Below are 20,685 nucleotides of genomic sequence, written 5' to 3'. Positions count from 1 at the left end.
CCCATGCAATTTTTTCTCTGGTAATATATAGCAGTTATATATCTTAGAAATGGTGCTAAAGGAGCATTTCACTGGGCGGCACGGGTCGGAGCCCAGAAATTACCACTTTTCCAATGTTCAGATAAAGCAAAGCTAAAGTGAAGGAATTTTAAAGTTATCATTATGCAGTATAGAGTTGGAAGACCAAGGCCTACATGGCTGAGGACTATGAAGCTCTAAGTAGAAAATGATGAATGGAAACGTATTGAATTAAAAGCTCAAGATAGAGATGACTGGCAAAATCTAACGGAGGCCCTTTGTGTCAATAGACGTAGGAGGAGATGATGATGATATACTAATTAATTGTCTCTTTGAAGCATTATGGATGACTTTTAAACCTTATGGTAAAGTTAACAAAATAGGATGAATTTTAAAGATTACAAATGGGAAACATGGATCTGCTTTAGTAATCATGAAGAAATTTTTAGATCAATCTGTGATATCTCAAAAATAAATATTGATAATACTGTAGTCAAATTACCGGAGCGCTATGCAACACAGCTCTTGGAAATCTGGACATTTACCACCTCACTTACTGATAACAGACTGAATATGTTGACCCAAAAAAGTTTGATATCAAAAGGAAAGCCCATGCCACCAATGTGGAATATTGCAACAGCAAAGGAGAGTAATATAAATACTTTAAATTTAGCAAGTTAATAAAAAAGGAAATGCAGTTGGTACTCTAGAATGTGGAGACATTTCTACATTTGGCAAGAAATCTATCTTAATTCATGCCAAATCTAAAACCAGTCGTTCTGATCTTTAGCGTAGAACCTGCACTTTTGTAGCAAAGTGCACTAATTGTAGCTAGAATCACAAGCTAACCAATGAGAAATGTTTTCAATGTTAAATGGAAGAAACAGCTGTTTAGAAGTCAGATGCAGAGCATATGATAGGTGACTTTTAAGTAAAACAAAAAGTTATGCCAAGGCCTTAAGATCTAAGGATGTTGGACATAGAGAGAAATGCAACACCTAGAACAGGTAATGTTAGGTTTCTACTCTCTAAATCACCTTTGTTCCGTAACTGTAACACAAACATACACTATTTATAGAGGTATTACTCGCTGAAAGGATGAGCCATTAAAATTTAGTGATTTAATATACTGTATATGAAAACATACTTAATGTTTTTATGAATATATTGTAAGCTTTTCTTTACTGAGAGTGTTGCTGTTTGTGTGGTAGCATAGTACGGCTGGTTCTCAAAGGACGGAGAACTGCCGACCTTTCCCCTTGGACACGGGTCTTCCCGTTGGCAGATAGCCTTCCGTGTGACTCGGCCGCCACCGCAGGGAAATCGTCATCGTTTGTATGCTCCTCCGTTCAGCTGTTATCGTCGCCTTCCCCCCATGTGGAATCTGCTGTGGAAGAAAGTGTGGCCCTCTCAGAGCTAGACTTCGGTCTTGCTCTTTCTCAAGGTCTTCGCCGCTCACTTTTCGTGGGCATCCAACAGTATAGTCTGCGTGGGAAGCACCTTTCCCGTCGTGGGTTAGGTTGTGTTCCCGAATGGTTTTCTTCATTAAGTGAAATTATAACTGTTTGTAATTCATCTGTTATGCTTCGCAGAAGATCGAGTGGTTCTCCCAAATTGTTAATTTTCTTAGCTGAATTAACGGATTTTGAGTGAAGCGAAAAGTCTATTTTTGGGTGAGAAGCCATGTCGTCCTGATGGAAGGTTCCTCTAAGTAGCTTCCTAGGGTATATTTGACTACAGTGATATTCCCAGAGAATTTATCTTTAGGTCTCCAGAATTCTAACTCCTGGCGCGAATATCCTTGAAAATTTCTCTCAAGGATATCGCATAATATCAGGGGACGTATATCTTGATACGACACATAGGAATCTTCACCCCGAATAGCGTTTTCGCTTTGAGGGGGAAAGTGGCAAAAATAGAAGGGGAGCCGTTAATAAGGTACCCTTCCTCCGTTACTACCTTTAGTATCTAGATGGTGCCATCGTTGCCGCCATGTTTATTCCTTGTAGCGTTGAGCAAGGTGCTACAGATATAGAAGTTTTGGGAGGGATCCGGCCAAGGCCTTTTCTATGAAAAGGAGGGTAGGTCCATCAGGACGACATGGCTATCTCACCCAAAAAAGTGATTTTGACGTAGGAAAAATCTATTTCTGAGCGAGAGACCCGTGCCGCCCAGTGAAATGGTCCATTAACATCATTTCTAAGGTAAAAACTGCTATAAATTTACCAGAGAAAAATTTGTATAGGAATGCTAGGTTGAACCCAGCTCGCTCACCTTAATAAGGTGTCGGTATAATACTGGGGCGCTGAATAAATCACAACCAGAGGCCTCGCACCATTTAGATATCTCCTGTCAATATCCCTGAACAGCGAGGTGCCGTTCAACATCCTACTACTACTAGCGATCCCACGCCAGTGACGTCACTCATAGCACCCCAGATTGGGGCCCAATTAGGGAGGGACGGGTGGGTTCACTGGGCGGCACGGGTCTCTCGCCCAGAAATAGATTTTTCCTACGTCAAAATCCCTTTTCTGGGCTCCGACCCGTGCCGCCCAGTGAAATCGTACCAGAGAATGGGGACCCAATATGGCTAACTACCTGAAGGGAATAACACAAAAATAACATAGCTGATGAGTTTTAATATAAAAAAAGAGGGATGTGGAAACCCGTAAAAAAGATCAACATGTAAATGACAGTGATAATTAGGCATGGTACATAATCAATAATGAAACCCGTAGGTAAAAGTCAACAGATATGAATAGTGGTAATCCAGCTTGGTAATCAAAATGCAAAGTTAAACATTCAATCATAGATATAAATATGAGCATGTTACAAAATCCCACCAGGGGAAGATAGAGAGAACCAAGCGAAAGAAAACCCATAACAAATATTTAACATAACAAAAGAAAATCAGCTCGGGGATTTCAAGAACAAGTGAAATCAAAACAATTCGTGAATTTGATCAATTGAATAATAAAATAATACATCATGGTAAACAAAACAGGTAGGAACAACAGGTAAGCCAGGCAGGAGGGAAAGAGGACAGAGCAAGACGTTGTGATTAGGACTCAGTACCTTCAGGAGGAACTATATTCCCTGCAGCTACTGTGGCAAATCTAAGAGCTTCTAAAGGTTTTAGGTAGTGGCGCTTGAAAACTTTAGGGGACTTCCAACCCGTATATTTTGAGAGCTCATCAAATTTCATATGGTGGAAAAAATTAATTGAGGTAGCCACAGCTCGAATATCATGGACATGTGGGAATGATTCAGGATTAGCTTGTTTAATAAAATAAAGAATTTGTTGCCTGATTCCCTTAAGGGTAATAGTTCCTCCGTGTTCTCTAATAAATAAGGGCCCTGTGGTTGTAGTGGAAGTTCTACTTAAGTAGGATTGCAGGGTGGTAACTGGACACAGGGATGGATCCCTAGGAAGTGGAATAATCTTCCAGGGAGACCACCTGTTTTGGGGGTCCTCATTTTTAGCCAGGAACACTTTGTTAGGGGAGAGAAGGACCTCACCCGAAGAGAGAAACTCTATATGACCTGGGTCTCTAGATAAGGCTGACAATTCTGAGATTCTGGAGCCAGAGGCGAGGCTCAAAAGAAAAAGTGACTTTCTTAATAATGCCATATAGTTACAGGATTCATTTGGGGTGTCAGAGGCTAGCTTAAGAACATCGTTCAAAAACCAGGAAACTGCACTAGGGCGAGTTGAAGGTTTTAGTCTGGCACAAGCTCTCGGAATGGATGAGAAATATGAATCCGTTAAATCAATGTCAAAACCAACATGGAAGATCTTTTTCAAGGCTGACTTGATTGTAGTAATTGTATTGGCTGCCAGGCCTGATTCGAAGAGAGTTCTGAAGAATGTCACAGTTAGGTTCATTGTCATTTTCTCAACTTGGGAATCTTTCAAGAACTTAGCTAATTTATTGACAGCTGAGTCATATTGACGGAGAGTAGATTCCCTTTAGTCAGATTCCAGGGAAATAGTATTCAAAGGATCGATGTTTGCACCTCGTTGGGCTGCGAACTTCATGAAGTCCACAAAGTTAGGGCATTCAGAATCCTTGAGGAAGCGAACACATTGCAAGTTTGTACTGTCTGTGTTCGTACCGGATTGGGGATCCGCCGGAGGCGGAGACCTAGTTCTAGCAACAAGGGGAACCAATTGCTCTTGGGCCAGTTGGGGGCTACGAGAGCCACTTGACCTTTGAAGGATCTGAGTTTGTGCAGAACTTTCAGCAGGAGATTCACCGGAGGAAACAGATAAATCGTCTTCCAGGTATTACAATCTAGAATCATAGAGTCCGTGGCACAAGCCTGAGGGTTCAGGTTGGGGGCTACGTAACAATCCATTTTGCGATTGGATTCCGTCGTAAACAGATCCACCTGGAGACCCGGGACTTGAGATAGTATCCACTGCAAAGATCGATTGTCTAGTGACCATTCCGACTAGCGGAGTCGTCCGGGAAAGGGAGTCCGCTACCACATTCCGGACTCCTGCTAGATGGACTGCTGACAGGTGCCACTTGTGCATTGCCGCCATGGAGAAAATCTTCAACATGATGTGGTTTATTTGGGCTGATCTGGAGCCGCCTCTGTTGAGGCAGTGAACTATGACTGCACTGTCGAGAACCTGTCTGATATGGAGATTCCTGGCTGGATTGAGACGTTTTAAAGTGAGGAAGACGTTGATGTGTATTTGTTGGAAGACCGGTGACCATAACCCTTGGACTTTCTTGTGTTGGGAGTAACCTCCCCACCCTGTTAAGGAGGCGTCTGTGTGAACGACGAGTCCCGGGACCGGATGTTGTAAGGGAACTGACTTGGAGAGATTCTTGATCTTCGTCCAAGGCTGCAGACTTTTTCTCAGGATTGGGGGAAGGCGAGCACGTCTGTCTCGGCGTTTTGCGTTTGCTCTGGAGCGCCACACTCTGTTTATGTCCTTGAGTTCGGACCTTAGGACGATGTCTGTCACGGAGGCGAACTGCAAGGAACCTAGGATCCTCTCTTGGTTCCTTCCGGAGATCAACTTCTCCCTGAGAAATTGTTTTGTATTCCTCGCTATCTCCTTCCTTTTGGCTTTGGGGAGGTACAGCGTATGGGAGCACAGGTCCCATTGTAGTCCCAGCCATTGAAACTTGGTCTCCGGGACCAGGCGGGATTTCTCGAAGTTGACTTGGAATCCCAGTTGTCAAAGGAAGGTGAAGACTTTGTTCGTTGCTATGCGGCAATTCTGGGCATTGTCTGACCAGATTAGCCAATCGTCTAGATAGGCCACTACCTGTATCCCCTGAGTTCGAAGCTCTTGAATTACTGTCTCTGCTAGTTTGGTGAAGATTCTGGGTGCTATGTTGAGCCCGAATGGCATCACTTTGAATGCATAGGCTTGTTTGCCTAGCTTGAAGCCCAGAAAAGGACAAAAATGCCTTGCTATTGGAACGTGATAGTAGGCATCGGTAAGATCGATGGAGGTGGTCACGGCCCCACGGGGAAGTAAGGTCCGCACCTGCGAGACGGTAAGCATATGGAATTTGTCGCAACGAATAAAGGAATTTAAACGAGACAGGTCCAGGATTACCCTTCGTTTGTCTGAGCCTTTCTTTGGCACGCTGAACAAGCGTCCTTGAAATCTTAAGCGACGTATGCTTTGGATCGCATTCTTTTGTAGCAGATCTTTTGTGAAGGAACGTAGTTCTTCTGTTGGCAGTTGGTAAAAGCTGTTCGGTGGAGGAGGTCCCTGTGTCCAGCTCCACCCTAGTCCTTTGGAGATAATGCTGGAAGCTCAATCGCTGAACTTCCAACGGTCTCGAAATATGTACAGTCTCCCTCCTACCTGCGGCTTCTCAATGGGTGGAGGATGATTTGCCTCCTCTGCTTCCACGGGAAGACTTGCCTCGGTGGTAACCCCTTCTGCTACCTCGGGCACAAAAGGCACCCCTGGAACCCCTGTGACGCTGGTAGCCACGGAAAGAGCCCTGAGCCTCATAAGTGGGGTTAAAGGCGGGGAAGAAGGAAGTCGAGGCGATCTGAGACTGAGGGACCAGGACGTATTGTTCTTGCTGGTGGCCCTTTGAGGTAGAAGGCTGGGGACCTTGAGGAGCCGGTTGGACTGAGACCGGTTGAACTCTGAATTGGGAAGATTGGAAAGGCCTCAATCTCTTCCTACCTCGAATTGGGGTACCAGTAGGCTCATATTTCCTCTTTGAAACGAGGCCCCATCCAACTTTGAGGTTTTGGTTGGCTCTAGCTGCCTCGCTAAGGACCGAGTTAACCAAATCCTCTGGGAAAAGATCTGGGCCCCAGACTGGAGCTTTGATGAGCCTATTAGGTTCGTGCCTAATGGTGGCTTCAGAGAGGACGTGTCGTCGACAACGGGTCTTGGCGTTTGCAAAATCATAGGCGTCAGCCATAAAGTTTTGCAGTAGTGACTTAGTGAGGACCTTAAGGAGGTCCTCCTCGTTGTAAGTGGCGACGGTCAATTCGGAAAGGGCAACCGAATTGAGAGACCTGCCGAATCTGCACCTTGACTCAAATTCCAATTTAATAAGAGACTCCGGGAGTCTGGGAAGCCGTTCGCTGAACTGCGTCGAGGCACAGTCCGGGCTCAACTTACCTACCGAAAAGGTAGCTGGGGCGTTCCGCCAACATTCACTGTCTTCCGGAAAGAGAAGGGAGGTTAAGTAGGTCTCCCTGAGTTGTGGTAAAGGCTTCTCGTCTTTGATAGCCTGGAAGACCGCCTCTAAGATCTTGGTCGCACATGGGGTAGGGGTCTGGTCATCGGCCACAAACATAGTATACGAACTTTTGTAGGCCGTAATCATTGTGTTCAAGCAGTCCCACTCATTGACCACACGGACCAAGACAGATTGTGCCTGCTCTTTAGGAAAAATAACAGTTTCCTTTAGGACCTTATTTAAACGGATCAGAGCCTCTTCCAAGAGGCGAGCGTAGCCGGGGAAGGGGAATTCAAGACCCGGCGGGTAGAATTCATAATCCGTAAGAGGCCGGGTACCGAAACCCTCGATTGACAGCATACCCTCCGAGAATGGGGCATGCAATGCTAACCTCCAAGGGTTATTCTTATTGAAAGGAGGAAACTTGGAGGCGTCGGGGATGGGGTATTGCTGTTGTGGTGGGGGTAGCCCCGAGCTCATGAGTCCTTGAACTAGTCTCTCCACAGAAGCTATCCTCTATTGCGATTGCTTCATATGAAACGATAGCATCGACTCAAAACGAGCAAACAGTTTCTCTGAAAAATCCTCCACGTTAAATGATCCCGCCTGGGGGGGAACAGGTGCCGGAACAGAGGCTACTCCGTGAGAGGTTGAGGGCACAGCAATTGGGTCTTGAGAGACTCTGGTGGAGGAGGATTTAGCCTTCGAGGATGATGATCTCGAAGGCTTGTGGTCTTGGGAAGACTTGTGAGTCTTATATAAAGGCTTACGATGAGCCTTCACCTTGGGGGGAACAGGCCGGGAACTGAGATCAGTCCCGTTTGTCCCCGGAAAACCTTGTAAAGAAGAGTGTTCGGAAGTAGAAGAGAAAGCCGGGTTAGGGAGAGGAATCTTAGCCCGGGAACCACCTGACTCACCTACGTCCCTACCTGCGTCGGGATCATCCAGAGCCATGGGTTCCACATCGAGGTTGAGGGTAGCGACGTCCTCAGTTAGGGTGCCGCCCATCTCCCCTTGGTCCGGGGCCAGAAGAAGAGATTCAATGCTCTCGATGATAGGGCCCGCCAAGTCTTTGGGGACCGCAGCCGATGTTTTAGCATTGGGGTAGAGGCGGGAACACCATTCCTCAGAAAGGATATAAGGCTGTTTGGCCTTCACGTTGCGGGCGAACCCGCCAATCCAGATGTTGAGGGTAGCTTGGGCTGTGTCCTTTTCAAGCTGGGTGCTCTGAAAGAGAACAGACTATTAGCGAGGAATAAAAGTGCCAAAGAAAAAGTGGAGAAGTCCAAGGACTTCGTAGGCACAAAGTAAAAGGCATGCGGGAAGTCCATAGGACTGTGGCCCTAAAATAATAATATGATTAAAAGAAACCATCAAAATAATTTATAACTCCCCACAAGTCTGTATTAATGTAAATGCACTCACCGAGTCAGATATTAGAGTGGAGGTCATTTTGTAGCAGACTACACAATTGTCCGGATGCCAAACAGCTAGGTCATCCACTTGAATAGAACAGTGAGCGTGCGAACGACACGCATCATGGCCGCAGGGTTGGTGGAGGACAGTGGCACATGCCGTCATCGCACAACGTACAGTCTGTAAGATAAAAGATAAATTAGTATCTTAAAGGAAAGCAAATTAGAGGCCCGGAGGCCCCGGTGCTTAAATATCTATAAATGTTAATATTTTTTATATATATAGCTATAATTATCTTGAATGAAAGCAAATGAAGGGCACGGGGGCCCGGAGTGCTTCAATTCTATATATATATATATATATATATATATATATATATATATATATATATATATATATATATATATATATATATATATATATATATATATATATATATCAAATACATGATAAAAACTATTCATATAAATGCCTTAAATATATTGAATGAAGGCAAATAGGGGACCCCAGGGGGCCCGGGGTGCTTAATAAATCATATATCAAATACATGATAAAAATTATTCATATAAATGCCTTAAATATATTGAATGAAGGCAAATAGGGGACCCCGTATGTTTAATAAATCAAAATAACAGATCTATTTGATTGTAAAAATTTAAATTAGATTAAGTCAGACTGTAATCGTGATCATATCAACAGAAGGAAGGCAAGGTCGAGAACTAGGATCGTATATAATATATATATATGTGACTAATATATAAAGTTAATCCAAGTAATATGAGTAACGTTGGCTCCGGGGCTCAACTAAACAACTCGACCGGATGGTAATGTGTAAAAGCTACTTCCGGGGATCCCATATATATATATATATATATATATATATATATATATATATATATATATATATATATATATATATATATATATATATATATATATGAGGTCCGTGAGGTGCGTGACACTAGAGAGGGGGAAGGGATCTTTAATGGGTCCGTGACGTGCGGGACCGAGAGGGAGTAGCACGTACAAAACTTAATACATAATATAACATGACAAGGTACCACTGACCGAGCAGAAAACTTCCCGCCGATCGTTGGCCAAACGAGCGACGGAAAGAAAACGACTACGACCGGGTAGAGTAGTGAAAAGAGTAAGTAATGTACGTTAATGTATAATAATAGTAAGCCTCACAGATCAACGGGAACCGCCCGTGCAAAGAAAGCGGATGCCCCCGGGAGGGGTACATAGCGCTATAAAGTGACTCAAACTCGATCGGGAGAGAGAGAGGGAGGGAACCCTGGGGTGGGGTATCGGCGGGAGGGAGGCTAGGAGTGAGGCGATAGCAGGTATACCAACCTGCCAGACCCACGATGATATGATCACGCGGAAAGACTAATAACACTATTAAACATAACACATGGTAAAATGAGATAGGAAGGCATGCTGGATGATAATAATAATAAAATTAACTATACATCAATTGTAAAACAAACGAGGGAGCGAACATGAGACCGGAGAAAACCCAAGCCTGACTGCGGCAGGGCTACCAACATAACACAGAGTCCGTGAAGTGCTAACAAAATGAAAACTAATATGTAATATCTGACTCATGAAAGCCCCTCGAGCTAATGCAAGCAAATGAATGACGTTAAAATGATAAGCAAGTCCGTGGCGTGCGAACGTAAATAATCCAAGTAATAATATACTGTAGTGGAATAGAATGCCCGAAGGCGATCAGGCATGCCAACCTACCGATAATACGCACACGTATATGTAATAACTGTTATCATAAACAGGACAATATAAAAATTAATACGGTGTGTGAACCGTGGATACCCATAAAGTTCATAACGAGAAACAATCAGTATGGAGGACTCATTGAAAATCGTTAAGAACGAACGAGAGAGAGATAGGAGGGAGCCGGGCGCCATGAAAGACCCACGCGGGGTCGAGAAAAATAAAGCTGTATAATATAAGCAAGTAAAGGCAAGGCCCCCTCCAAAATCTCAAAACTCATAGATCTGGTACTTAACTTAGATGGAGTGACAGTGGAGTCCGACATCTTGAGGTAAATCCAGAAAAAACCAGCGAAATTTACACACAAGGCAAAATACGGCTAGAAAGATGCGTGCTATTAAAGGAGTGACGTCACTGGCGTGGGATCGCTAGTAGTAGTAGGATGTTGAACGGCACCTCGCTGTTCGGGGATATTGACAGGAGATATCTAAATGGTGCGAGGCCTCTGGTTGTGATTTATTCAGCGCCCCAGTATTATACCGACACCTGGTAAATTTATAGCAGTTTTTACCTTAGAAATGATGTTAAAGGAGCATTTCACTGGGCGGCACGGGTCGGAGCCCAGATATAGATTTTTCGCTTCGCTCAAAATCCGTTTTTTGGGCTTAGGCCATGTCGTCCTGATGGAAGGTTACCAGAGCATCATTTAGAAAGTACTGCATGTGTGGATTTTTCAAATGCGCCTTAACCTCAAGACAATATTTCCTTGGTCACTCAGACCATAGAGACATATGTCGTTACCGTTATACGTCATTACTTCTAATCATGAACTATGTTAGTGCTTCTTGCCCCCTGCAGGGAAGAGTCATACTAGACTCAGGAAAAAGTCTCGAGACTTGCATATCCCATATGAACAAACCTAGCAACAAGAGCATACGGTTCTCACAGTATGCAAAGCCAGTCAAAGTTTGTATTCTCAACACAAACAAAGGTTTATATGAGCCACCATAGCATCCAGAGCATACAGGATTAGCTGTATGCAAAATCAGACAAGTTTGTACCCATGTAGGAACAAAGTATGCATAGGCAGAGAAAGTTGTATTCATGTTAGAACAAAGTTATCTATTTTGTTCACATGTCAATATGCAATTTATTAAGGATTAATTAATTCTCATACATATCTTTATTCATTCAAATTTGGGGCGAAATAAGACGCAAATACCAATCAAACATTTTCTGGGCTCCACCTGTGCCGCTCTGTGAAATGCTCCTTTTGCACCATTTCTAAGGTATATAACTGCTATGTATTACCAGAGAAAAAAGTTGCATAGGAATGCCAGGGTTGAGCCCAGCTCGCTCACCTAAATAGGTGTCGGTATAATACTGAGCGAGCTTGGTTCAACCCTGGCATTCCTATGCAACTTTTTTCTCTGGTAATACATAGCAGTTATATACCTTAGAAATGATGCAAAAGGAGCATTTCACGGAGCGGCACAGGTCTCTTGCCCAGAAATAGATTTTTCCTTCGTCAAAATCCCTTTATTGGTAATCAATAAATAGTAATTCAACATACATTATATAGTGAATACAAAAGAAACATAAAATACAGACGAGACCAGAAATGCTTACTTCACCTGAAAGTGAAAAATAATTAATGCCACAAAACTGAAAATTTAATAATTTTCTAATATGCATTTCTATGAATGATTGTCTTTTCACACTGTGTAAAGAACACATGGCACAAGTGATATCTCTGTTTCTTCACCTTTAATAACTGCAACAGTCCATAGTGCCACCATGGTGACACTTCACTTTACAGGTTCCGTCTCCTCTTGAGATGCTGGTTCATCCCGCAATCTCACGTAACATTCTGGGTAAGCCAAAATGTTAGGCCAGAATTGGCGATCTTCGAGGGGTTTGGCCCCCATCTTCTCAGAGATGTATAGCTTCCATTCATCATGGGCATATACTCCGCATACCTCCAGGGGTTGGTTTCGGAGCACTGAGGTAAGTCGGAGACTTTGATAGGCTTGTGAGAGTCTCTGAGAACGCCCAAGCGTTTCGCTTCTCTGACTTCCTTCCTCATCTCTTGTTGTTCCTTGCAGAACGATTCCATCATCTGTTGCAGCTGCTCCATAAGCGCCTCGCCCTTGGTTAACAGCGGGTCCAAATGAGGAGTTGGGGCCGAAGAGGTTGACGGCACAGGTTGATATGCCGTCACAGAAAACTGAGGGTCTTCTGTTATTGTTGATACGGATCCTACTTCCTCCTCGGGTGGCTGGGCCACCTCTTCTTCAGGATTTTCTTGTAGAAGATCCTTTTCGGTGTCTGAGGACACCTCCGACATCCGTTCTTGATGGATGTCCATGCCTTCAAGAGCCTTGTTGATGTCAGCCTCTATCGTCAGCTGGATGAAGGGAGGCTTGACCTGTGCCTGAGGCACAACCGCGTCGGATTGAGCCTTAGGGAACAGAAGGCTTCTCATAGCTTCGTTTGGCAGGTAAGGTCCTGGAGAGTTCCTCCGGAACCCTCTTACCCACTTCCGAAGCGTTTCCCTCGCAGTATCCCTCGACTCCGTCATCTCAGACTCCGTCATCTCAGGATCACCGAAACCATCGGTCATCAAGGCCGAGCAGACGGTGCAACCCTTCGGATCCCAATACCTCAGGGTTTCAGTTGCTATGGAGCAGGGGGCATGAGACCTGCACATCTTGTGGCCACAAAAGTCCCTACTTTTGTGGTTGCAGAACATGACTGCACACTTCACCTTAGCCTCCTCCTGTAAGGAAAGAAGAGAGAAATGAGTATGGGGTAATTTATCTCACTGATAAATTTTCACATGCATTAAAATAGTATACATTATTATTATTATTATAGCTTAGGATAGTAAGCTAGAAAGGAAATAGGAAAGACACATATCTGTGTTTCCCGTCCTGGCAATTGCTGTGACCTCCCACAATATTAATATTTTTAATTTCCTTATTAGGGATAATACAGAGTGGAATAACTCTCGTACATAGAGCCAGAGTCAGTGTATAATAACACTAACTCCACCTCTTGTAGAATATTAATACTGAAGGGTAATCATTGGTGTTCCAATGATCTAGGATACATCGGTATGTTGAAGGAATACTTCGCCTCAACGTTTTCTAAATGGTCTCAACAATGGACTGTGAAAAGGTACACAGAGTATGTTAGAAATTTCATACTACTATATCATTATATACTGTAGTTTTCTAACTGCTGTATTGTTATACTGCAGGAATACTGGCTACTGTATTGTCTTATACTGTAGTTTTGCCGGTATGCTACCGGATTAGGATAGTACCTGACGGCACTAGCCGACAAAGAGAGAGAAAGAATGGAGAGAAGGACTGCCGTATTATTATAGTTTAGTACAATAATTAGGGTTGTAGGGACTACTGTCTCTACTGCCTTCTTTCCAGAATGAGGATTCAAATGGAAGGGGAGAGAATGCATTGATTCTAGCTTCCATCCAGCCACAATTTCTGTTGCCGGCTGTACTGCCGGTTACAGGGTTTGTGGATGGCAGTCCAAGGGAAGACTGAAGAATACTCAGAAGTGTAATGGGTTTCCCACCGGCAGCCGTCAGGGCCGGTTCAACCTTTCCCGGAGCTTTGCATCCGTTAGGGAGATGGTCGAAGCGGCAACCTAACCGCCTTTGTAGGAACCCGGCCGGTAATCCAGTCATCCCGACAAAGCGGGGTGATTGTAGAATACCGGCCACAGGAATCGTGACGGCTAAGCCATCACTAAAGGACAGAAGGGGAAGGGAAAGGGTCTTATATTTTACATAGAAAGGTGGCGGCAGGTATGCCTCCTACTTTCGGCTGTAAATCAAAGAAACATAGTTCCCAATACTGGCACTGTCTTGGGTGGCAGAGGAATAACGATTCCCTAGCCTGAGAGATTGCCCGATATAAGACATGTCTTCTAGTCCACAAGGGAGAAAGGTGGCGGCAATTATACTACCCACTTTCGGTTGTGGACTAGGGAAGCGGAACTTCCTATGTCGGCAACTGTATAACCGGCAGAGGAATGACTATTCCCCATCTGTAGCGTTGTCGGCATCAAGACAGAATACCCTGAGTTACTGTTGTATTTCAGAGCCGGGATACTCACCGGCAAAGAAGATCGACATAAAACACTATCCCAGTCAAGCCGGAGTACACTACTCAATGGCAATGACAGAAGATAGGGTTATCGCCTGGGCTGGCGGTACTCAGGGGGAAGGAAGGGTTTATCCTCATATTCTCTAAAAGAGAAGAGTATCGAATTATGCTAGTAAATCTAGGAGATACCTGTATCTATATCTCTGACCGAATTAATAAAACGATACTAGAGGTTAAGCGGGGTATAACGTTACTGAAGTATACTAAAACGCGTTAGGCTAGCATAACTCTGAGTCGGGATCTCGGCTACGCTAGTACCACGGAGGCTCTGTCGTATACGATCGAAACTTTTATTCAGAAGAGAAAATATGACGTGTAGATCTTATCTTCACTAGTATAATTTTGCCTAACTAGCTAGAATTTCTTTATAGCTAAATACCGAGAACGTCGTACTACTAACTAAATAAAGCATTTATGGCATACGACAGCGGTCCTAAAATGGCCACCTCCTGTGATGGCATTGCACTGCTCAACACACCTAAGTTATGTTAATTTAACTGTGAGAAGGGAGATAAAAATTATACACAGGAAAGATTAAATACTCAACTTTTCAGAGGATGAAGATGCTGGAGATTGCATGGTAGTATTCCTTGAAAACAGTAACAACACCGAGAGCAACGTGGGAGAACACCGTGCTTAAATGGCTACGTTTAAAGGAATGGTTACGCCGTAGTAGTACTGGGAGGGGATCCACCGGGTAACCTTGATAACGGCTCCCGTTCAATTTCGCCACTCTTCCCCCTCAAAGCGTAAAATCTATTCAGGGTGAAGATTGCCATGTGTCGTATCAAGAAATATGTCCCCTGATATTATGCGATATCCTTAAAAGTTATATCAAGGATACTCGCGCCAGGAGTTAGAATTCTAGGAACCTGTGGTTAATTCTCTGGGAATATCACTGTAGCCAAATATCCCTTACAAAGTTACCTAAAGGAACCTTCCATCAGGACGACATGGCTGAGCCCAAAAATACAGTATACATAATTTTGGGCCCGAGCCATGTCGTCCTGATGGTAATCAGAACTGATTCTAGCTCAGGACTTCCCGCAGTTGGAGATTTGTTGTGACTTTAAGTCTCACTCCCGTTCTATTCCTCCCGAAAGTGAGAGGAAATACAGACGTCAGTCAAGTCCTTGATCTAGTCGGGGATGCTCACCAGGCGACGCTCAGCGTAGGTTCGAGGATCTTTACGATTCATGAATTTTATCCTCAAAGTATGACTCAAAGATGCAAACAGAGTTTAGGGAAGGAGAGCATCCAACGCTCTTCCTAACCATCAGAAGAAGACCTTGGTTTCACTGCGGAAGCAACTTTGACCACGGTCTACTGCCATAAGTCTTTCACTGACATTATTGTTGTGCTTTCCTCCTCCAGTAGTGACATTTTGTTCGGACGACTCATTGGGAGGTTGGGTGGGTCATAACCCACCCAAGAAAGTGCAAAGCTGTTGGTCTCAGAAATTTTAACAATACCACATCAATATTCTGTAGTCCATGGCAGTCTTCTTGTCCCTCATGAACTTAAACCTGAAGGAGAACATGCATATCCACTTAAACCTCATTAACAGAGTTATAGTCTATTGATTCAACAGATAAGAATCGAGGTCTCCTCATTTGAAACACGTAGTGACAACTGTCTTTACGTTAGATCAGAAGAAAGGTTGGCATTTATCTAAGTCTCTCCTTCAGTGAGATCAAATCTCTGGCCTTCAAGTGGATCTGCTTGCAGTGAGCTTCAGCATGCTATGTCCCTACTAGGTAGCACCTAAAGTGGTTCAAGCAGCAGTGGGCGTGGACATTAAAGTTCGTCAATGTCTCTGGATGGGAGTCGTTGGACGACGATTTGCCTGTTTCCAGTGTTTAACCTCCTTGTGAAGGGTTTAGATATGCGTAGAGTTTTCAAGGGATGGCGGCTCTGGTGGCTCCTTGGTAGCCAATGAGCAACTGGTTTTCCATGGTCACGGATTTGAATCCCAACTTGTGCCGTGACCAACTCGATTCTGTCTCAGGACGGACAGCAAGGGATTGTTTATGCTTCATCATGGAGATCGTATGATTCTCATCTCATGTTTGATTTCACCCTATTCCTGGGAATGAAATTGAAAATTCAACGTGATGAGTGGATATTTGTGGAAACTATGAGTCGTCTAGCATCATGGACCAAATGGGGCAAATAAAGACAAATCCAGGGTTGATTACTATGGATTTTTGTTCAACTTTCAAGCTTACTTTGCATGTTTAAGGTCTAGCTTCCTCCACAATTTCGTCGTACACTTCGGCCTTCACTAGATCTATACTATACGCCTTTGATGTCGAATTTTACTCGGATCTCTTCAACAAAGTTCCGAAGGTTTGTGCAAGGCTACGGCTGTTGGCTCTACTGAAACCTATCTCTTGGTCTTTGGACAAAGTTTTGCAATTCAGTTCAGACATAGGCAATCAAAAGGCTTTTATTCTGGATCCTACTCAGAAAGTCATCTTCTTAATTACAATGGCTTCCAGTACTCGAGTTAATGACGTTGTAACGATTTCTAGAGATGAGAAATACATTGAATTTGTGGATAATGGTTAGGTTAGTTTATATCTTGATCCCATTTTTCTGACTAAAAATGATTCTGAGATACAGTAATTGGGGCACAACGTATTATGGTTCCTAGAAATCTTAGATATTCATCTTCCAACTGACTAGGACAAAAAAGAATTTGTTGTCCCATAGAACAAATTACCATCTCAGAAAGCACCCAAGCCACCAGCATGTCATATTGCAAGTTCATACACAAGAAATTTTGGTATTGTAGGATGTGGAGATATTTTTTAATTTGGGCAGAAGCTGTACTTGTTTCTGCCAAATTAAAAACCGTGTCATTCCTTCTAATATACTTAAGGATGCATGATAGTGAGAAAGTGATAAGTATCAAACCTACCTATAATTTGTCATGAAAGAGCTGTGATCTTCAATAGGGACTTATATGATTTCTCTGAAAAGTAAATATGAGAAAGCATGGAAGGTACATGTATTTTCAAGAACCACAATGATCATCCTTACATTTAAGAATTATAATGCCCTTTCCCATACTGTCTAAACATTGAAAATTAGGGAATGCCAATCAGTCTCTATGAAACCTGTACAGTGTTACATGTTAGATTAGGACTTCTGCCTGAATACAGTAAAGTATGTTTAAAGATTTAAGGTTTAAAGGCCGTTTAGGAATGGCAAAGGCAAGGGACAGTGATATTGCCCTGGCAAGCAGGACAATGCCCTAGAGACATATGATCAGCGCCCAAGTCCCCCTCTCCACCCAAGGTAGGGCCAGGCGATGGCTGCTGATGACTCAACGTGTAGAGGTTGGTGAGGGTGCAGACACTACAAGAAATTGAGTTTGAGCAGATTCAAATCCAGTCTGGAGGTCACCAGTCAAGGACGTTTCCAATAAGCCATCACAATCCTTGTAAAAATAAGAAGGTTTGTAATTATTCTCTGCCTCAGAGCATAGAATTAGCATATATGCCAAGTTCAGAAACTGTAGCAATGATCAATAACCATGCCATAAAAAGCACCCTAGTACCAAATGGCTATTTTTTCTTTAAAAACCCATTACTTCTACTCTTTTTATCTTCCCCCTGAAGGGGGTTAGTGCCATCAGTATACCTCAACTGGTGCACTATAGACATTACTTGAAGGTCTGTGGAGCATCCTTTTAACCTGTAGCTGCACTAGCCTTTTAATCTTTTACTAAATCTCCATTCTCACTTTCTTTCTTTCATCTTGCTGTCCAACCTCTTATTTTTTTCTTCAGGATGCTACTGCAGGGTTCTTTCCATTGCACATGGGCACTGAATGCCCTTCCAAGTCCCAGTGCCAGGCTTTCTGGCCTAAATTTATAAATCCAATCCAATCCTTATTGCCTTTCTCTAGATCTCCTCTGTTCTCTTGCAGCTGATGAGACTTCAAATGAAGTGTTGGCTGCCTTTTGAGTATTATTTAAACTTTATATGTACATGCTCACCTACAGGGAGTGAGAGTTCTTTGTTCTTTTAATCAATTTTGCAGTGCTTATTTTTTTTCAAATGAATAGTCTTGGTCTTGGCTAGTTGAGCACACTCTTCTCTGGGCCTCTTAGGTAATGTAACGTTGAGAGAGAGAACGGATGGTATTTGTTGGTAATTTGTATTGTATCTAGTCGTAAGGGCACAAATTTATCTATGCCTTTTTCTATTCTCTTTACTCTATGACAAGAAATTTAAATAGACTTTTCGTCACCCTCAATAGGGTGGTATCTCAATTTTACCATTTCATAAATGGCTATCTAAAAGTAACAGTGTTTTTAGAAATGTTGTTCAGATTACATGAATTGCTCTTTCATTCCATGCAAAAACTGTTTCTGTTAGATAACTGATGATACCATCTAAATTGGTGTCATCTTGATTAAAATGGTACACCTTATTGTATTCTGCATTGCTAAAGTGGCATAGGTATTGATTAAATTCTTTTTGCAAAGTTTAGAAGATTCCTCACTGATGAGATTGTGTATCCCATGTTAAGAGTACAGTACTATACAGTTAATAGTTATGAATTTGTGCAGTCTGCTTTGATACTTTGTTAGTGATTTTAGTGCCTGTTTACAATTGCACTTTATGTTCAAAGCCATTTCATATTCAGCTATTAATTATTAGGCATCAAGAACTTTATTGTATAATTTTACAATTCACAAGTAAATTGTCATTTCTAGTAATTAATAGTATTTTTCTCAGGTACTTGTATCCACCACCATCAGCTACCACCATGGCTAATATTGTCCAGGCTCTTATATCTGTTCCTAAATTTTATACTCAAGTTCTTCATTTGATGAACAAAATGAATTTACCTGCACCATTTGAAAGCCTTAGAATACTTCCACATCAGTATCTTGAAGTTTTGAAGTTGCTGGGCCTTTATTCAGAGGTGGATAGTTTAAATCCAAATGTTGAGCAGGTTAGTATAAGTGATAATGAGGAAGAGATGCAAGTCAGTGAAAAAGATGTGTCGGAAAGTGAATCTGAATTAGAAAGTGATATAGATGAAAGCATTAAACATCAAAAGATTACGAAGCAAATCAAAAGACGCATTAAACCTAGTAAGATAATGAGCAAGAGGCCTAATTTTGCTTTATTAAAAAATACTTGTGTGCCTCACCCACGTCTTGTAGGATCATCCATCAGTGAAGCATTTGAGAGCAAAGATAGCTTGCAATCTAGAAAATTAGAATTGAAATTAAAAGGAAAATTACCTTCTGAAACAGAAATCAGTTCTGTCTCTGATAATTTAGAAGTTGGTGGCTTTGGAAAGATGGAAGCAGTAAAGCATTTGAAAGAGAAATCTGTACAAGATAATCCTGTTGAATGGAAGGGAGAGTCGGCAAAATATATATCTAAAGAAGAATTACAAAATGATAGGATAAATAAAGCAGGTATGTTGATAGGAGTAATTATGTGAATAATTAGATCACAGTATACTTTTTTATTATAGAATATTTTGTACAGTATAGAAATTATTATAATCATGATGTCAAGAACAGTACGTAGTTCTCCTATTTACTAACATAGTTTACTGACATAACTTGGAATTCTTTTCAGATTGGGCAATTTTGCCAGTTTTCAAAAATTATAAACTAGGTGAACCATCATCTAAATTATATATCAAGAACTTAGCCAAAACAACTAGTGAAGCAGATTTAAAGTTCATTTATGGCAATTATGTGTTTTGGCACAATGAAGAGGAGGCCAGCAAGTGAGTAAAACTATTTCTTGTTCAACTTTTTTCCAGAATCTTCATTCATTATACATTTAGGTATGTATTGTATTGTCTAAGTATAATATTACTACATTTCGCATAGTTTTAAGTTAATTTTCATTTCTAAATGTAGAGTAGAGGTATGAAGTGAATGGCTTTTATTAAGAGATGAATATAATTTGATTTGAGTCTGGATAAACATATAATTATTCCCAAGTGTATCCTCCTTAAATGAAGAAATTAAGAAAGGTGAATTTATTTGCGGAAGTAAAATAAATGCGCTTTCAATAGGTGGGGAAGGTGGGAAAGTGGGATTCCCAACGTTAAGAAAACTTCACTTGTAAGCAAATTCTCCTGAATCTATGAATATGGCAAATTTTTTAAGTAAATTGTATTTTTCCTAACGATACAAACCTAAAGCTATTTATAGGAATTATACTTTCGGCGAAGCTGGAAGTCTAGCCATAAGCCTTTATAGTGAAGTGTAACTACCCTACCGCTAGTTAGCGAGGGGGTAGGAGGGGTAGGCAGCTACCCCGCTCTCACACACACACACCTGTGTTGTCTAGTCACTTGTGATTGCAGGCAGAACTTACTGGGGGACAGGTGATGGCAGGCCAATGTATAAGTAGCTTCAGGTTTGTGTTGTCAGGAAAATGCAAATTACTTTCAAATTTGTCATTTGTTCCGACACTAAATACAAACCCCTACGCTATTTATAAGGATGACTTACCCAATAGGAGGGTGGAAGTACGAACTAACTGGCTGGTATTTGATCCAAGGTTTTCCTGTACGTTCTCTGCACGTAACATGGAGAAACCCTGAATTCTGTACAACGCACGGTTAGCGGCCTGACCAATCTGTGTGATTCT

The 20,685-nt window shown here is 42.3% G+C and overlaps 1 protein-coding gene across 8 annotated transcripts in view; it reads left to right on the top strand.

The window, feature by feature from the left end:
* The window catches only part of LOC137616382 (RNA-binding region-containing protein 3-like), a 370,102-nt gene that overhangs the window by 273,888 nt on the left and 75,529 nt on the right, over nucleotides 1-20,685 (top strand). For all 8 annotated transcript variants that reach the window (XM_068346072.1, XM_068346074.1, XM_068346078.1 and 5 more), the window contains 2 exons: nucleotides 18,796-19,490; nucleotides 19,657-19,810. In XM_068346072.1, coding sequence (XP_068202173.1) covers nucleotides 18,796-19,490; nucleotides 19,657-19,810 — 849 coding nt within the window. The remainder of the gene's footprint in view (nucleotides 1-18,795; nucleotides 19,491-19,656; nucleotides 19,811-20,685) is intronic.

This window comes from Palaemon carinicauda, chromosome 22 (assembly GCF_036898095.1).
Source record: "Palaemon carinicauda isolate YSFRI2023 chromosome 22, ASM3689809v2, whole genome shotgun sequence".
NCBI lineage: Eukaryota > Metazoa > Arthropoda > Malacostraca > Decapoda > Palaemonidae > Palaemon > Palaemon carinicauda.
The sequence above is the reverse complement of the archived record's forward strand: the minus strand, read 5'-3'. Positions and strand labels throughout refer to the sequence as shown.